Consider the following 15,318-nt stretch of genomic DNA (forward strand, 5'->3'; position numbering starts at 1 on the left):
CCCATTTATGTCGTGTACCCTAAGGTTGCCGCTACAGTAGAGCAGGACAGTAGTCACTGCCTTAATACTGCCCAACTTCACTGCCGTCCTTTCGATGAATGATCATATTATTCCTGCTATCAGGTGGTAACATGTACCCTCTGTTTCATATCACATATCTTCTCCATGTGCTTGCCATCGCCTCCGCAACAGTCACCACCCCAAACTCGGTGGACTTCGATCTCCACAGCCAATTCAGTCTCCCTGTACACGCAAACGCCGAACATCAACACCCTCTCCTCGCTGCACATGTAACACCATTCGAAACCCCTACAATATCATTAAAGGCCCGACCAATAACTGTCTACCGACCGAAATCTCTCGATGCTCACGAGCACGCCCGGCTGCGGTCACTTCATCATGCGGAGACTGAGCCCATCGAATGGGAGAAGGTAGTAGTCTCAGGACCAGACATAGAAGACAGGCTCACCCTATCACAATTGGCACGCATGACTGCCAACGCATACCAACTACCAGGCCACAAGAACTGGTACGACCTCGATCCATCCTGGAATGTCAACGCTGTGAGTATCTCCCCACTGCTCATGTATACTCTCTAACAACCCGTCTAGAGCTTTCCGTTCGGGTGGGATAACGACGAGGACGGATTCCGCGGGCACGTTTTCGCTTCTAGAGACAATTCTACAATCGTACTTTCAATCAAGGGCACCACGCTTCAGGGAGCTACATCAAAGAAGGATAAACTTAACGATAATCTACTCTTCTCGTGCTGCTGCGCCCGCGTCGATTTCTCATGGATGTTTTCGACAGTCTGCGACTGCTATTCCTGGTCAGCCCTACACCGCCGTTGCGACGACACATGTCTGTCCACAGCTCTCATACAAGAAAGCCTCTTCTATTCCACCGGCGTCGTAAGTCGACCATCCGCGTCAGTTACTCACAAACTAATACTTTGCCACCACTCAGAAACTCGTGAAGGATCTGATATTTCTATATCCTTTCGCTGACATATGGCTCGTCGGCCATAGTCTCGGAGGAAGTCTCGCTTCTCTCCTTGGTTCTACTTTCGGATTGCCAGCAGTCGCGTTCGAGGCTCCTGGTGAGAGGATGGCAGCGAATCGTCTTCACCTCCCGCTTCCACCCCCCATCGGAGATTCTTCTCTTCCTCCAGTACCCATCACGCATGTATACCATAATGCCGATCCGATACCCCAGGGAGCCTGTAGTGGTGTTTCGTCGCCTTGCGCTCAAGCTGGGTATGCTCTTGAAACGAGATGTCATTTGGGAAAGACCATTGTCTATGATACGGTCCAGAAACTGGGGTGGCATGTTGATTTGCGTAAGCATGTCATTAAGGAAGTCATTATAGAAGTTTTGGATTTAGAAGAAGGCGGTTGGCCGGACGAAGACGGGAATGAGTGGGATGTACCTGTCGCGCGTGAAGAACAAGACTGTGTGGTTAGTGTCTTGAAAGTCTGTTTCATTGGGTTTCATCGCTCTGACACCTTGTTATAGGACTGTTTCAAATGGGAATTTGGAAATTACAAGGACAAAGACGCGGACGGCTAGCTTCTCAACGTTAACAACCGCTGTATCTATCTATCATACCTTGTATTCTTACATATTCCAGCATCTCAGGGTCATGAGCGTAAGGGAAGGGAGTCTGCCATCGAGTGTTGTATATTACTGCCATAACCATGTAGGTATACTTCCAAACCATACATCTAAACTTGCTTCCAATGGATATTTACGGGTGGTAATCCCGTCCACCAATCGTCCGTCCTTGTACGATCACCTTCTTTATGTTCCTGTCATCTCCGCAAAACAAAAAACGTTCCAGCCATTCTGTCAAGCTTTTTTTGTCCGCGCTCTGTGCAGTGACACCTTGGGTCAAGTCCCGATCAGGATTGTAGCCCCATAACGCAGGATTTCCCCTATCATCGTGGACACTGACAAGGAGAGCATCGAAGGCCTTCTTCTTCTCGAACGACCCGATGCGGTCCTGGAGACAGCAGACACCCGCCCCGCCAAGAGTGGCGAGGAATAAGAGAGCAGCGATGGTTAGTTTTTGATTGGTGAACTGTCCAGGCTGCTTCATGTCATCTTCGCCTGATGACTCCGAGTGACCCCCGCTGCATTTACATTTCTTGTCTCCGGCCTGTATAGCAAGTACCTTGGATGCGATACTGGCGTGCTGGATCTCGGTGAGTATGGATGGGGAATAGCCGCCAGCGGCATCCGTGCCCAATCCAACCTAACCGGAGGGAATATCAGTCATAGCAATTAGGCTTTCTAAGAACCGGAAAGCTGACCTTCACACCATGATCAAGTAGCATACCGACTCTCGCCATGCCGCTGCTCAAATAGAAGTTGCTCGTCGGACAATGACTCACTCCGGAACCACGTTTGGCGAGAAGCACCATTTCGTCCTCGGTGAGGTAGACGCCGTGTGCCAAAATGGTGTTGTCGCGAAGTAAATGAAACTTGTCATACGTCTCTGCGTAACTCTTGGTCTTGAAGAGGCTTTTTACCAGTGCAATCTCGGCTTTGTTCTCTGAGATGTGAGTCTGGATGGCAAGCTTTGGGTTCTTCTGCGCGACTTCACCGAGACGCGCCAAGAGCTCCTCGGTACATGAGATGGCGAAACGCGGGGTAAGGATGGGGTGTAGCAATGGCTCGCCGCAAGCAGATTTCGGTAGCTGTTCGATGTAGTTGATTAAATCCAACGTGGTATCGACAGATTCTTTGACAGATGACTCGATGTAATTAGGTGGGCAATTCTGATTCATGTTGCATTTCTGATTCAAATCAGGTTAGCGAATTTGGTGTTTCTATCCAGAACAATACGTACCCCGACAAACGCTCTTTGACCTGGGACATCGTCTCAGTAGATTGTTCGGAGGCGATGAGGGTAAACTCACCTGCGTCGTGGACAAGACTGGCTAGAACCTTGGTCGCTTCTAGATGCAAGCTACCGTAATAACAGCATGTCGTTGTCTAATTCAGCGTCAATATGATTGATTGAGCATAAGCACATTAGAATATTCGCTTACACCTGAGTTGACTATGCGCCGGATGACATCAGGATAAGCGCGTTCGGCATATTTGACGTCCTTGAACCTAGCTTCCGTTGGGAACGTGTAATTGTCGAGCCATGGCAAGAGCTCCATCTCCCCCCCGCTGATAAGACGAGCATAAGTTGAGGGACATAGATAGTTGATTCAGAAGACTTACACGCCCATGTTAGGGACTTGACAAGCATGCTACGGATATAGATGGTCAAGATGATGGGGGCTTTGATAACATGCTAGACAGACTGTATGGGTATCAACCAAGCCAGGCATGAGGAATTCCCTGTCGGCCAAACAAACGAGAGTGATGGCAGAAGGGGCACAATCGTGCTGTGCGAGAACATCGTTGAGGTTTGCTCTCTCTACATCCTCGGCGATCCATTCGATATCACCCTGTGGAGATACGCAAATTAAACATTGAGGAAGAGCACGGTAGTCTGTGACTGATTGTGGGTTAATGACTGGACCATAGTAGACGGTGGACATGGTTAATAGCAGTATGAGTGAGAGGACGTGGGTGGATGATTGTGGGGTATCATAGAGCACGAGCTAGTGTATAAGTACCGAAGATAGGGCATGAGATCCGTACATTTTGCGGTCGCAAATTACTGGTCTACCGATTCCATACCTCTTGACAAGGTATAATTCGCACTAGATATGGCAGGCAGCATGGAATTACACGAGCGTTCTGTGTCGAGCAACCTGCAGGGTATTGACGTACGAAGAGGGGGGACCGAAAAGCGTGTGTTCGATTTGGGAACGCGTGAACCGCCGTATAAACTTACACCTCCGGTCTACTGGCATTTCCGACCCGCCCCACAGCAAACTTGACATGTACAGGGAACCGAGAACTTGAGGAACTCAGGAGGCCGTCCAGTCAGGCCGAAGTCAGGCACTAGGATAGCTTCCTCTAGACCTTAAGGGTATATATGAATCAGGTACCTACAGTAGGCGTGGATGACGATGGGACTCATCGATGGTATCAGTTGACCTGGTCGATGGGACTCGAATACTACTTGTATGCTAGTCTTATCAAAAGCTCTCGCCCCATGCAAAGATATAGGACACATGATCTTTTCTTAATGGACGTGGGCGTTGATCGTAGGCTATGTGACTGACAGTCGTGTGGATGGGTCATCGAGCGCTACGAGGCGCTACGTCGGAATGATCCTTGTAGGATACTATTTCAGTGTTGACTTGACTCTGAATACAACGTCGTCTTGGAATCAGAACCATGGCGATTGCACGCGCTTCTGATCATGATAGTTCTTCCTTCCAAAAAACTTGTCTCCAGTTTATCGATGGTCGAAGCGAAAAGTCACGGTCCGATGGACAACGATGCTGAGCGGTAGCGCTGAAAGGCCGTGCAGCCCGTGCTCGGTATGAAACTTGGCGTATGTAAGAGTTGTCATGTACCTTGATGACGGCTGTCACCGAGCGCCTTCTGGTGAACCCTTTCAGATATTCACAAAAAGTACATGCATATGCATCTCCATCGTCACATTTATTATGATTTATCCGAAATTATAAAACCTGAATATTCAATTTCCCACAATCTTTGTCTTCCTCATCCTCGCTATCGTCCAGTGGGCTCTGCGGTAGGCAGCTCCTGGTCCGAAGGTCCCTCAACCGTAGTCATCACCCAATATCCCATTCAATGCCTTCCCTTCGTCGTTCTTTCTCATCCCCGTCAGTCCGCTCGAACCCATACCCAACTTCACTATCAAATGGTAGTGTAAGTAACGCTCGCCCGCGCGTTGCAGGTCATGGGTTTCGTCGTTCTTCTGACTCGGAAACGACTGAACGTAGGGTCCTTGCGGACATTGAGTGGTGGCGGGTTTCTGATGGACAGTGCGACCTTAATACGGTCCAGGACCAGGCTGAACCAGATCAGGATGTACAAGACGGCGTGTATGTCTCCGCGGGCGGCGCCATTACTCTGTCAGCCTCTGACAGTCCACAGACGCCCCCGCTGATGTTGCATGACCTTCCTCCCATAGACTTCGCCCAGGTAAGACCTTGATACTCTACCTTGATAGTAGTGGTACCTGACATCAATATCCAGTCTATTCCTATGAGTCAGTTCGCTGCACTCTCCATAGCCCCTCACTCTCCCACCAGCAGGAGACATGGGCGCAACTCCTCGTTTTCCTCCCTCGAGTCCACCCCCGAGATGCCCGAAACTCCTCTGGAGAGCATTTGCTTCAGCATGATTGATGTAGATGCTGGCTCTCATGATCTCCAACTTCCTTCCGAATTTGCGCTGCCTCCTACAAGTGTCATCTCTCGACCTTCATTCGCGCTCTTCGAAATGTGTACCTACTCTTTCGCAGACTCCCGTGACTTCGGAGGCGATGTTCATCAGTTTGCCGACGGAGCCTCCTCCTTTTCGCTCGATCAGAACATCTTTCACTGAGTGCCCGCCATTTCTCGCTCTCAAACGCCACCCGCTCCAGATCCCTCGCCGCCGCCACACCACGCCACATCTCTGCGTTCCAGTTAACCTCATTTTATCGCATCTTTTGCATACCATTCACAGTTTGTAATTTTCACCCGTATATCTCCAAAGCTTTTCAGACTGGGCAATGAGGCTTGTTTTTTTTGCCTCTCCATCGGAAAGCTGTTTCTTGCCTACTGTTCCAGAGCTTCACGATTTACGCCTAAGCAACGCCATTTACGCTCCCGCATATTTTCTCCCCTCCGTTCTCGCGCTCATAATGGCGTCAAACTCAAAAGCGCTACGTACTTGTTGCCTCCCTATCTCTCTATCTCCGTCATCATCTGTAACGACTAGACATGCATCCGTGTTCTGCTTTCCACCGATCTTGTTCCCAAAATGTTTTCCATCCAAATCCATTGGCTGTGCTTTTACGATGCGTCACGACGTTTCCCCTCACGACTTAGTGTACTTGCAGTCACTCCAGACCTTGTACATTAGATGTTTTTGATATCAGAACAAGACCCTGTCTATACCTATTGTGTGAATGTAAGTGAAACAAAACGACATGATGTCGGATCGAAAGGGCGTTCCAGTCTTTGGGTATCAACAAGCGAGGACAGCTATTGTGTGGACCCGATACTTCCAGATGTCCATATCCGGCGAGCTGCATTCCCCGGAACAAGAACCGAGACATCACTCGGTTGCTTCACGGGCGATCTGATGGATGTGTGGGTGTGACAGGTGATGACAACCCGACGGACGTACAAATAGTCTGAGATTCCGGTTGCCTATCATGATATCGTGATGGACAGCGATCCAATGCGTGACGTGATAGGTGCAAGGAATTGGGATCAGCGATACATGCCAGCAAACTTTGCGGGCCCAGACGCCCTGCTCCAGCGTGAAGTTGCGATGGGCCCGTATCTTAATGGAACATTTGGTGGTGGGGCATGCCCTAGTGAGGGCCCGTTTGATAGCGCTCGTGTGGCAGTATCTGGTGCTCTCTGAGAGGGCTGCTGTGGCCGAGCACGCGCTTTCCAAGCATTTCTTATCACCCCAGAGCGTTCGAGGAGCTGAGTTGGAATTAAGCAAGATCATTCCTGAACAGCGCGCAAATCGCTTACCGCATCCTTCTCAACTCCATCAGCAATGCTTTGGATGATATTCTCAACTACCGTCCGATAGTTGCCATTGGGTTTATCATCCCTAAAGCGCATCTTACGCCAATGGGAAACAACAGGATCCCAGTGAACCTCGACAATCCTGTCATCAATCTGTTCGCCTGATGATTTCATCCTGGCAGATTTATCAGTTGGCTGCAAAAAGTACTGGATTAAAGTTCTCACATCTCCCACTCATCATCGTCAACAAAGAGTTCATCGTAAGATTCGTATTTCGGTCGTCCCTGTTCATCGCCACAGTACACATACAGAGCGAAGAATGGTTTCGCGTGATAGTCTGGCTTCGACGGAGTACTTTTCAATGGAGGGAACCGTAACACGAGCTTGAAATCGATAGAGTTCTCGGAAGGAGGTTTCCACTTCAGTCTTAGAATCGAAATCAGCGTCGTCATCCAGCCATGGCTAACAAAACTCACATGTTTGGATCAGTACCTGTCGCATACGGCGTCTCCACGCAAGTATAGATGAGGCCGTCGTTGCCATGGTGTAGTGCGGGAATGACTACCTGGAACACTTCTTCAACACCATAGGAGAAGCTGATCTTTTTAACCTTGATACTAAGCGATGTGTCAGAACGGTCAATGTCCGGATCAGATTACTCACTCGAAGGCCTGACTAGCAGCCATGTGAGGGAATTCTTGCATCATCATTGAGAAGGGTTTAAAAAACCATTCTGTGAGACGCTATAGACCCAATTAGCACCCAGATCTGCGGGCCGAGGATATACAGTACATACACCATATCGTTTGTCCAGTGTTCGCGACATGACATTCTGCGCATCAACTACGAGGCAGTCAAACGCGAGAAAGCGCAGTGTTTCCTGAGGAAAATGTAACATTTTAACAAGAGCCTCTAACGGTATTACAAATTTTGCTCACTTTTTTGGTGCGAGGGTCTACATCAATAACGAGCTCTCCATCGACGATGGTATCTCTCAATGGTTCCTTCCGCCGTTCGTGATGAGGAAACCAGAATCCTGGAACCTCGTAATAATCATTGTGTCTGTCAATCTAGGTGACGTCAAGGGGTGTATGGAGGCGAAGAAGGGCGCGCACAAGGTAAACTGCTTGACTGCCTGACGTGAGGTCGGTTTGAAGGAAGAAAAGGACGCGAACGCCATCAGACTTCTCGCACACCCAGTAACTGGCAGAACGTGTCGGCAGACTGGTTTTCATATAGACAAGGTCTGCTACTCACTCGCGCTGTTCCAATTGTTGCAAATGTTCTGATGCAAAACTGATTGGCTGACTGCCAGGAAATCTAAGGATGAAGCAATGTCATGAGCTTCTCGACCCCGTATGTCAGCTTGTGTTAGGCACTGTACCTCTCATGATCCAGGTGGCAAAGTTTTGCTACATGACTCTTCAACCACCGTTCTTGGTCAGAGCGTGGCGGAACGACAACTCCTGGTAATGTTGGGATCCGTGGCATAAACGAGACAGAAACGAGGACAAAATTTGACTAGAAGTACGTTTAACTCTGAACCTTGCTTGAGGGTGTGCAAGGTAATACAGCATGTGGCTTTATGTAAGCACGTGCTAAGCTTTGTAGCATGCGAAACAAATGCGAAACCTCGAGTTCAGAGAAAACAATGCAAATCGAACTGCAATACGAGGATTGGTAATGACATGAAGATCGAAAAATAGCTGGTACAGTAAACTCTATAAACTGATACCTCATCGGTCCTCTGCCCATTCCTGCAGAAGATTTAGAGAATGTATGAGAAGTCAAATAAGTGGGACTTACGTTCTCTTTTTTGATTTGCGCCTGTGATTAAGTTTTAGCTGGTGATCGCAGGAAGGAAGATGAATAGAACATACCTCCTCCTCCGGAGTGAAGTCGTTGACAATGTTAAAGAGACGGCGGATTTCGTCAGGGGTCTTCCCTTTAATCATGTTGGCAACCGTTTTGCATCCAACATCGCTGCAAGGTGATTAGAGCGAGCTGTATGGGTGTTGTATTTGTGACTCACAGCAGCGACTTGATATCGAGATAATTTGCAGCGAGGATGATCTCGAACAACATCTCTTGGTCAACAGTTATGAACTTCTGGTCCCACTCGCTGATATCGGTTGTCCGCTTGCGGGTCTCATCCTGATTCTGGTCGGCGTCTCCGCTCGGCAAAGGCTCACCCCTGTGGTGTTCGCAGTACTCTACGACCTGTAAAGCAGTGGAGCGTGAGTACGTGGTTGTCTAACTCTGCAGCAAAGAAAAAAGTTGATCGATAAATATTAAAGACGCGAACCTTCTTCAGTACGCTCGAGGAAACGTTGGCCAAAGGTATAGATTGATCGGACTCTCCAACGTCTGGACAAAATCAAAATGACTCCTATGGGTGGCGGTAAAAAGAAGAGTACCTTCAAGCATGTTCTTGATAAGAACACTGCGTTCGACGACCTCCTTGTCGACTGAGAATTGGACATTATCGGAAGTGACAAGAAGAACCATGTTGACAAAGCTGGTGAAGTGGTGACTGTGGTAGCAAAGAAGACGGGTACAAAGCCTTTAATAATATTGGGGAAACCCGTGCAGCCTCCGTAGCGCTTATATAAGTCTCCCATCATTATTTATCGAGAAACTATATAAATTATTAAATCAGCAGCCTTTTGACCGTGACTAGTATTGTCCCCATCAGTCTCAGCGCTGCAGCCTGTCTGCAGCCATTGTGTTGCTATTGTATTCTATTGTGATCTACCTACGGGCGACTAGAGCGTCACGGTCTCAGCATGTCTACCATTATTGTCTTGCCCGGTCTTATGGCAAAGAAGGCCACGAAGCTTCAAAGAGTAACAAGTTGCGCCCTCTGATCCTTTCCGCTGTAATTGACGCTATCCAGGTAATATCCCTTGGTGCAACAAGTAGCCTTACTACACCAAACCTCCTAGCCAAATCAACCGCTTGACGCCATACTCCATTTTGGCATAAATGCTAGTCATCTTCTGAGCTTCAGTGAGACTGCTCTCGAGATGAGGATTGTGTGCTCAAAATATTATCAGCATATTACCCACCTGACTACATCGCGATCCATGATAACTGGTGAATTCCCCACGTCCTCGCAAGCTCGCTTGATGCTGTCTATCATCAAGTCAGCGACTTGCTTGCAAGTAGTTGCACCTGCGAGGTCATCCGCAGGCTCTGCATATCCCGTGCTGGATCCACTTCTAACTCGAGCAGGGTCCACTGGGAGCACTTTGAAAGCTGCAAAACAGATGTTTGTCGCACCAGCCGCGTTCTCCGAAACTTTGGACATAATCCCCGATAGGTTGGCAGTCTTCGTTGGCTCGCGACGTGGTAGCATGGGCTTGAGCTGAGTGGAACTACTGGCCGATACCGTTGGTGGTGACTTTACCGGGGCGTCTTCCGGACAGTTTCTGATGGAGTAACTCGTCATGCGCATACTGATTTGATCGCTGGCATGCCAGTAAACCGAAAAGCCGGCGTTCTGCACTGGATCCCTGCTTGCCTCTTCCAGAGGAGAGATGATATAAGCACCTGTCTGACAGTTAAGCTACTTGACCTCCAAAAAAAAAATAGTGACCTTTTTCAAGTCGTGCGATCGCACCCAGCGGGATACAGATATACATCTTGGCCTTCTCCAAGCTGTAGTCGTAGCTCTTCGGGGCGGTCAGCTATTGCTACAAGCCAATTTTGCGTCATTGAACGACGTACGACAATGTACAGAGCACGGGCGCTCTAATTCATGGTCAGAACAATGCTGAACATATAATAGCCCATGCTTACCAAGAGTAACACTTTCTCCTCGAATCGATCGTCAAATTTAATATTTAATTGCTCCGGGCTAAATATCGTCCACCCGGAAATCAAAGTTTCGCCTTCAGACAATACTCGAGCGACAGAAGTTGCTATAGCTTCTGCCCTGATCCTTGACAGGCGAATGAGTTCTCTAGGGTCAGTCGACTTTAGCTTGATGATGAATTCTTCGAAAACAGAGAGAGTCCTGTAGCCAAGCATGAAGTCGATGACAGCTTGACAAAACCAGTCGCTGAAAGTCGCGCTGTACATTCTAGCGAGGGAGTTTACACCATCGTTGAGCATACCCCCCAAGTCTCGCTTCCCAGTCCTAACTTATTGAGTTAATAATGAATTTAATCGAGGCTAACACGAACTGACCTGGTAAAATCGCCCTACCGACAGAAAGTCACTCACTCACGTCAAGTGTTAGAAGTGGATCAAATACTCACCTTCAAGGCAGACGTGCCAGCGCTTCGAGGAAGGAACAAGGTAAGAGAAAGCTTTCTGATATGTCGTTCTACGCTTACTATGCTCGACTGATCGCATCACCATTATTGGCCCAGACTGTGCAGCTCTTGAGGACCCTGTTATCAAAAAGAACAACGACCACTGACCATCATTAAAGATAACATCCACTCCCGATTTTCCATTTTGGGGAGGATTCAGAAGCCCCACAGCCTCAAGTTGCATGCTCATTACATGCCTTGCAAAGGCAGACTGTAGCAATTATGAGAAAGGGTCACAGCAGCTGGACCTACTGCTCACTTGGACAACGTTAGTGCGGTCCAGACAGTCGATGCAATTAACCCTGAATACACCCTTCTGTTTTGATAGAAGCATGTTGTTCGAAACCCAGAAAAACCTATTTTGCTAAGCTTGCAAAATTGAAGAAAGTCGGAGGACAGAATACTCATACCCTTGGCTTTGAAATACACGTTCGAGTTGATTGATGAGCTTGGAAATATTTTCATACCTGCTAATGATCAGGAACGCGTCATCCGTAGGTAGACGATACTGACTTCATCCCCCTCGTTTCACGGTGGAAATCAAATTCACTGTATCTGTGACAATATTGAAGCTCTCTCATCAGAGTTCGTCGTTGCGAACTTACCGAACATCCTTGGCATCCAGTTTAGTTGCATATTCGCGGTATGCGTTTGTGATCATCCCCTCCTTCCCATGTTGTTCAGCAAGATTGACGATGGTCTAAGGAAAGGTGAATGACGTGGTCATATTAGACATCAATCGTGAGCCCTACGTGTGGACCATACACAGGGACAGAGTGACGGAAATGGCGTTTGATGGCGTCCAAATTCTGCGCGGGAGTTCTTTCGGGTGCAAGGATAGGAGGTGGCTTCATACTGTAGCCTGACTGCGTCCAAAACAGCGGAACTTGGATCGTGTCATGCGATGCATCGCGTATTTATAAGACAACTGCTTACTCGAGCCTCGAATTTGCACATAGCTAAACACGTTGCTTATTCCGTTCCTCTGAGGAGACTCAAACTCGGCGAAATAGTGTAAACTGAGCTGCTCACCTGAACTCTCATGATTACTTCTGTTTCCACAAAATTAGCTACTTGAGCTTCATCGTCTACACCCCTGCGCTGATATCGCAAACCGGCCCTATCTCTGGAGCGTCGTGAGATAACGATGTAATCAATGGACTCCGCTGAATCGTCTTGCATGACGGAGGAATCTTTGGGTAGATCAAATGAGGAGATCTGAATGTATCCCTGCATTATTGGTGTCACGTAAGAGTGAAGCTGAGGAATAGATCAATCAGTTAATGTCTAACGAATAGTTGATTCAAGGCACTTACACCAGCGTCCATAAACGGCTTGGACAACCATTCGTTCCACCAAAAGTGACGGTCAACTCGTCTCCACAACGGCAATATGACAGACGGCTCGAAGAGAGCGTCCACTTTGTCGTCCAGTGGGTTGACAGTTGTGTCGTTCGGAAGAGCATTCAGTTCTGAAAGCAGCTTATTTTGAGCATGCAGCTTGGTGAATTGTTCATGTTTGTGTTGCAAAGATCTTGTAATGTCTGGGAAAAGTAATGACTTGCTGTCCGGGCGGGCTACGATGCGTGCACTCACCGAAATGCAGAGCAAAGTACATGTCGCCCTTCGTGAATTCTCTGATACATCCACGTATAATGCGTTCCTCAAGCTCAGAGTTGCGCTCTTCCGAGCTATTCGGTGGTGGCGCAGCTGCAGCTATGATGGAACTGATCACCTTGCCAGGTACTCCCTCAGCATCTTGTACTATGGAATCAAGGAATTCCGGTTCATCGAGAAGAGTCTCTTCTATGTCTGCTCCTTCGGATATGTTTGATGCGCGTGTCGATAGGCGACTCCAGAACGACATGCGGTTTGCAATTGTCGATACAGGAGAATGGGTCATCGACACATCGGAAGCAGGAGTTGAAGCACCAGATGATACGGGTGAGGCAAGTTGATCGGTGCTGTTGACTGGAAATTTCAGTTGATCGCGTGGAGTCAGGATCTTCACTCCCTCCTCGTCTGCGAATTTCACGTGAGGCCCACCCGAGGTTCCTTCATCAGGAGCCTGGATATCGTCTACATCGCTCACAAGAAGGGAGGGTCTGTTTACGGATGTGTTACGAGATACCATGCGTGCAAGGACTGATTTGGCGCGGTCCTTTACAAGGGGTATGGATACAACGCTTTTCACGCCATAGATCAAGTGTGAGTCATCGAATACTGAGCCTCGTGTGAGTCTTACTATGTTCGAAGATAGAGGTCGCTTACATTGCCCGACATCAGATCGAGATGCTAAGACCAAGAGGTATGAGGCTGACCGAAGAGTATTCAGTCTTGATGTCACCACGTGTGAGCAGAGGATGAAGTCTTGTTACCATTGAACAAGGTCATTAAACCCACAACTCCATAAACTATCACACTCTCTTTCCAATCAACAAGAGGGCTTCCGCCATCACTGGGCAGTTCTACTATGTCTGCTGTCTTGCCCCATGACACACGAACATATGACGCGGGATAAGGCAATCCCGCGCGATGGGGACGCATGAGCAGACCATCCTCTGATGCGAGCAGCGCAATGTGCTCGTGAGGATTAGGGTGTGGGACTGGAGGAACGACAAAATTTGGTTGCAGACCAGTCGTGGTTGCGGGGGGTGCTGCCGTCCGACTAGTAGCCATTGGCGGCTCAGGAGCAGAAGACCTGGCAGGGCTCGAATTCTTGGATGGCTTGGAGAATAAACGCTTCATGACTGCACAAGTCTTCTGTCATGCACGCTGTCGTTATACTTAAGGAGTACTACGTCAGGTTCCACCGTGACTACTATATCGACCCACCGTTCTAAATTAGAGCGCGTCGCAAAGGTAGGTGGCGGCCCTGTGAGTCAAATTGGAAGTTACCATAAAAAGTACATAATTGTCATATTGGGAATTGATTTCAGGGATTTTCAAAGCGCCTCATACGAATTTAAAGGTATGTGAAGAAGCTTGGAGGGTAGAGACACTGTGTTCGACTGTTACTACAGATACACATCTATACAGTAAAACATCATGCTTGTGCTGGCGCTTCAGGAGGGTTGGCTGAACTGCGTCCTTCTACACGCTGGTCATAACCGTAACCATGACCAGGTGAGCCGGCAACATCCCCTGGTCCTTCATAGTGCAGCTTCGTAATATCATAATTGCCTGAAGATGCGAGTAAATCATAGTGCACATAAAGAAATGACTTCCCACGTACCAATGAACTTCCAGCCATCCTCCTTCACGTGGTAGAGGTTACAAGTGTTACCCGAGAACGCATCTCGGTGTCCAGCAGCATAGATACTTCGCCGTCCTAATTCTTGTGCTTCCTCGTCCGTAAGATCCCACCGATATCCCTGGTCCAAAACACCATAGGCGAACGTGCTTCCCGAACCTACTGAAAACAAATCGCCTTTCAACCGCGTGCCATCAGAGTCAACGTAAAATACTGCTGGACCCTTTAAAACGAGTCAGTTGTGAATTATCCATCTGTTTACATTGGCACTGACGGTCTTGTCCCAGCCACATATCATCGTACCCTAAAGACTTGTTAGCAGACTTTGCGGGAGAGATAGCATATGAAGACTGACCATGCTCAAACCCATTCCCTTGTAACTATACACGAGGTTGCTCAAGTACTTGCTAGCAGCTGATACTGATATCCGTTCTCGGTTTCTGAGCTCATGCAATCGACAATGCATGCCAAGGTATGTTTCCCAGTATTGACAATCAGCTGAAGAGGAGGCGTCAAAGGCAATAAACACAGAGAGTTAGTTTCATACCAGCACCGCCAGCCATCGTCCCTAACAAGTAAGGGTTGATCTCAATGACCTTCTTGACTGTTCCGGATGCTAAAAGAGAATGTGTTATAAAAGCAACAATGCTGCATGATATACATACCAACGTAGCTTCCAGCGGTAGCACGCGAGTCGACAGCCACGATAACGCCGCCTTGGAATCTAAATGCAAGCGTGGTTGTTCCGTGCTGGATTTTGATTCTGCATGACGGGTCTGCGTGATCATCGGTGTGTAACCTCAGGAATGCGGCAGGCTGCGAGAATTGCACTGAATTTTTGATCGCGCTAGGGACAATAATGGTATACCTACGTCTGGGACGGATGGGACGACGAAGCCTGGTACTCCCTTGGCCAAGGTACCGAAGCCAGCCTCAGAACCCCACATTGCATCGGAGAAATCATTGTCCTCATCGATCGTTGATTTCGAAAGACCTCTTGCACTTGATCCTGAAAACCGCTGTAAGATGGAGTTCATGGTAGTTGGATAATAGCGTAGCTGACGCGGCTTATGACCGTGACGCGTCCAAATCTTGGATTGTGTGTACTGCTGTTT

The 15,318-nt window shown here is 48.4% G+C and overlaps 7 protein-coding genes across 7 annotated transcripts; 2 read left to right on the plus strand and 5 right to left on the minus strand.

Moving 5' to 3' along the window:
• Positions 1-131: 131 nt before the first annotated feature.
• Positions 132-1,569, plus strand: DEU56DRAFT_906085 (Lipase; the record flags this gene model as incomplete). Its single annotated transcript, XM_041356791.1, has 4 exons — positions 132-563; positions 612-911; positions 967-1,458; positions 1,516-1,569. 4 exons carry the CDS (start codon positions 132-134, stop codon positions 1,567-1,569), a joined length of 1,278 nt encoding a protein of 425 aa, XP_041215891.1.
• A 178-nt stretch (positions 1,570-1,747) lies between these two features.
• On the minus strand, positions 1,748-3,557 carry DEU56DRAFT_906086 (uncharacterized protein; the record flags this gene model as incomplete). Its single annotated transcript, XM_041356792.1, has 7 exons — positions 1,748-2,254; positions 2,313-2,798; positions 2,852-2,871; positions 2,922-2,997; positions 3,054-3,180; positions 3,235-3,263; positions 3,318-3,557. 7 exons carry the CDS (start codon positions 3,555-3,557, stop codon positions 1,748-1,750), a joined length of 1,485 nt encoding a protein of 494 aa, XP_041215892.1.
• A 1,171-nt stretch (positions 3,558-4,728) lies between these two features.
• DEU56DRAFT_906087 (uncharacterized protein) lies at positions 4,729-5,487 on the plus strand (the record flags this gene model as incomplete). The annotated part of the gene is made up of 2 exons (XM_041356793.1): positions 4,729-5,082; positions 5,137-5,487. 2 exons carry the CDS (start codon positions 4,729-4,731, stop codon positions 5,485-5,487), a joined length of 705 nt encoding a protein of 234 aa, XP_041215893.1.
• Positions 5,488-6,112: 625 nt separating this feature from the next.
• DEU56DRAFT_922102 (mRNA capping enzyme) lies at positions 6,113-8,123 on the minus strand (the record flags this gene model as incomplete). Its single annotated transcript, XM_041358514.1, has 10 exons — positions 6,113-6,584; positions 6,636-6,807; positions 6,858-7,058; positions 7,109-7,249; positions 7,296-7,375; positions 7,429-7,512; positions 7,571-7,702; positions 7,748-7,835; positions 7,890-7,952; positions 8,017-8,123. 10 exons carry the CDS (start codon positions 8,121-8,123, stop codon positions 6,363-6,365), a joined length of 1,290 nt encoding a protein of 429 aa, XP_041215894.1. The 3' UTR covers positions 6,113-6,362.
• Positions 8,124-8,368: 245 nt separating this feature from the next.
• DEU56DRAFT_723005 (E3 ubiquitin ligase SCF complex Skp subunit) lies at positions 8,369-9,140 on the minus strand (the record flags this gene model as incomplete). Its single annotated transcript, XM_041347753.1, has 6 exons — positions 8,369-8,389; positions 8,439-8,459; positions 8,513-8,615; positions 8,665-8,852; positions 8,938-8,999; positions 9,050-9,140. 6 exons carry the CDS (start codon positions 9,138-9,140, stop codon positions 8,369-8,371), a joined length of 486 nt encoding a protein of 161 aa, XP_041215895.1.
• A 161-nt stretch (positions 9,141-9,301) lies between these two features.
• On the minus strand, positions 9,302-13,812 carry DEU56DRAFT_764679 (phosphoinositide polyphosphatase). The gene is made up of 20 exons (XM_041350932.1): positions 13,329-13,812; positions 13,222-13,266; positions 12,547-13,173; positions 12,268-12,494; positions 11,984-12,211; positions 11,888-11,936; positions 11,704-11,837; positions 11,557-11,651; positions 11,465-11,506; positions 11,362-11,418; positions 11,211-11,307; positions 11,060-11,162; positions 10,973-11,009; positions 10,895-10,916; positions 10,824-10,837; positions 10,434-10,773; positions 10,362-10,385; positions 10,231-10,306; positions 9,701-10,184; positions 9,302-9,647 (listed from the first exon to the last, which is right to left on the minus strand). Exons 1-20 carry the CDS (start codon positions 13,696-13,698, stop codon positions 9,560-9,562), a joined length of 3,159 nt encoding a protein of 1,052 aa, XP_041215896.1. The 5' UTR covers positions 13,699-13,812; the 3' UTR covers positions 9,302-9,559.
• Positions 13,813-13,825: 13 nt separating this feature from the next.
• Positions 13,826-15,297, minus strand: DEU56DRAFT_764683 (20S proteasome subunit). The gene is made up of 7 exons (XM_041350933.1): positions 15,076-15,297; positions 14,869-15,019; positions 14,751-14,819; positions 14,559-14,701; positions 14,478-14,507; positions 14,186-14,426; positions 13,826-14,133 (listed from the first exon to the last, which is right to left on the minus strand). Exons 1-7 carry the CDS (start codon positions 15,238-15,240, stop codon positions 13,997-13,999), a joined length of 936 nt encoding a protein of 311 aa, XP_041215897.1. The 5' UTR covers positions 15,241-15,297; the 3' UTR covers positions 13,826-13,996.
• Between the last annotated feature and the right edge of the window lie 21 nt (positions 15,298-15,318).

The sequence above is a fragment of the Suillus clintonianus genome, assembly GCF_016758775.1.
Source record: "Suillus clintonianus strain FC179 chromosome Unknown DEU56scaffold_1, whole genome shotgun sequence".
NCBI lineage: Eukaryota > Fungi > Basidiomycota > Agaricomycetes > Boletales > Suillaceae > Suillus > Suillus clintonianus.

Excerpts from the sequence above, each read along its gene's own strand:
- DEU56DRAFT_764679 (XM_041350932.1), bottom strand. The coding sequence starts at position 13,698 with ATGAAGCGTTTATTCTCCAAGCCATCCAAGAATTCGAGCCCTGCCAGG. Across the intron at positions 11,419-11,464 it reads CGTGAAACGAGGGGGATGAA|GTATGAAAATATTTCCAAGC; the intron begins GTCAGTATCGTC and ends GATCATTAGCAG. Across the intron at positions 11,010-11,059 it reads GGATGTTATCTTTAATGATG|TCTGGGCCAATAATGGTGAT; the intron begins GTCAGTGGTCGT and ends AGAGCTGCACAG.
- DEU56DRAFT_764683 (XM_041350933.1), bottom strand. The coding sequence starts at position 15,240 with ATGAACTCCATCTTACAGCGGTTTTCAGGATCAAGTGCAAGAGGTCTT. Across the intron at positions 15,020-15,075 it reads TCGTCCCATCCGTCCCAGAC|CCTGCCGCATTCCTGAGGTT; the intron begins GTAGGTATACCA and ends CAATTCTCGCAG. Across the intron at positions 14,427-14,477 it reads TATGTGGCTGGGACAAGACC|GGTCCAGCAGTATTTTACGT; the intron begins GTCAGTGCCAAT and ends CTCGTTTTAAAG.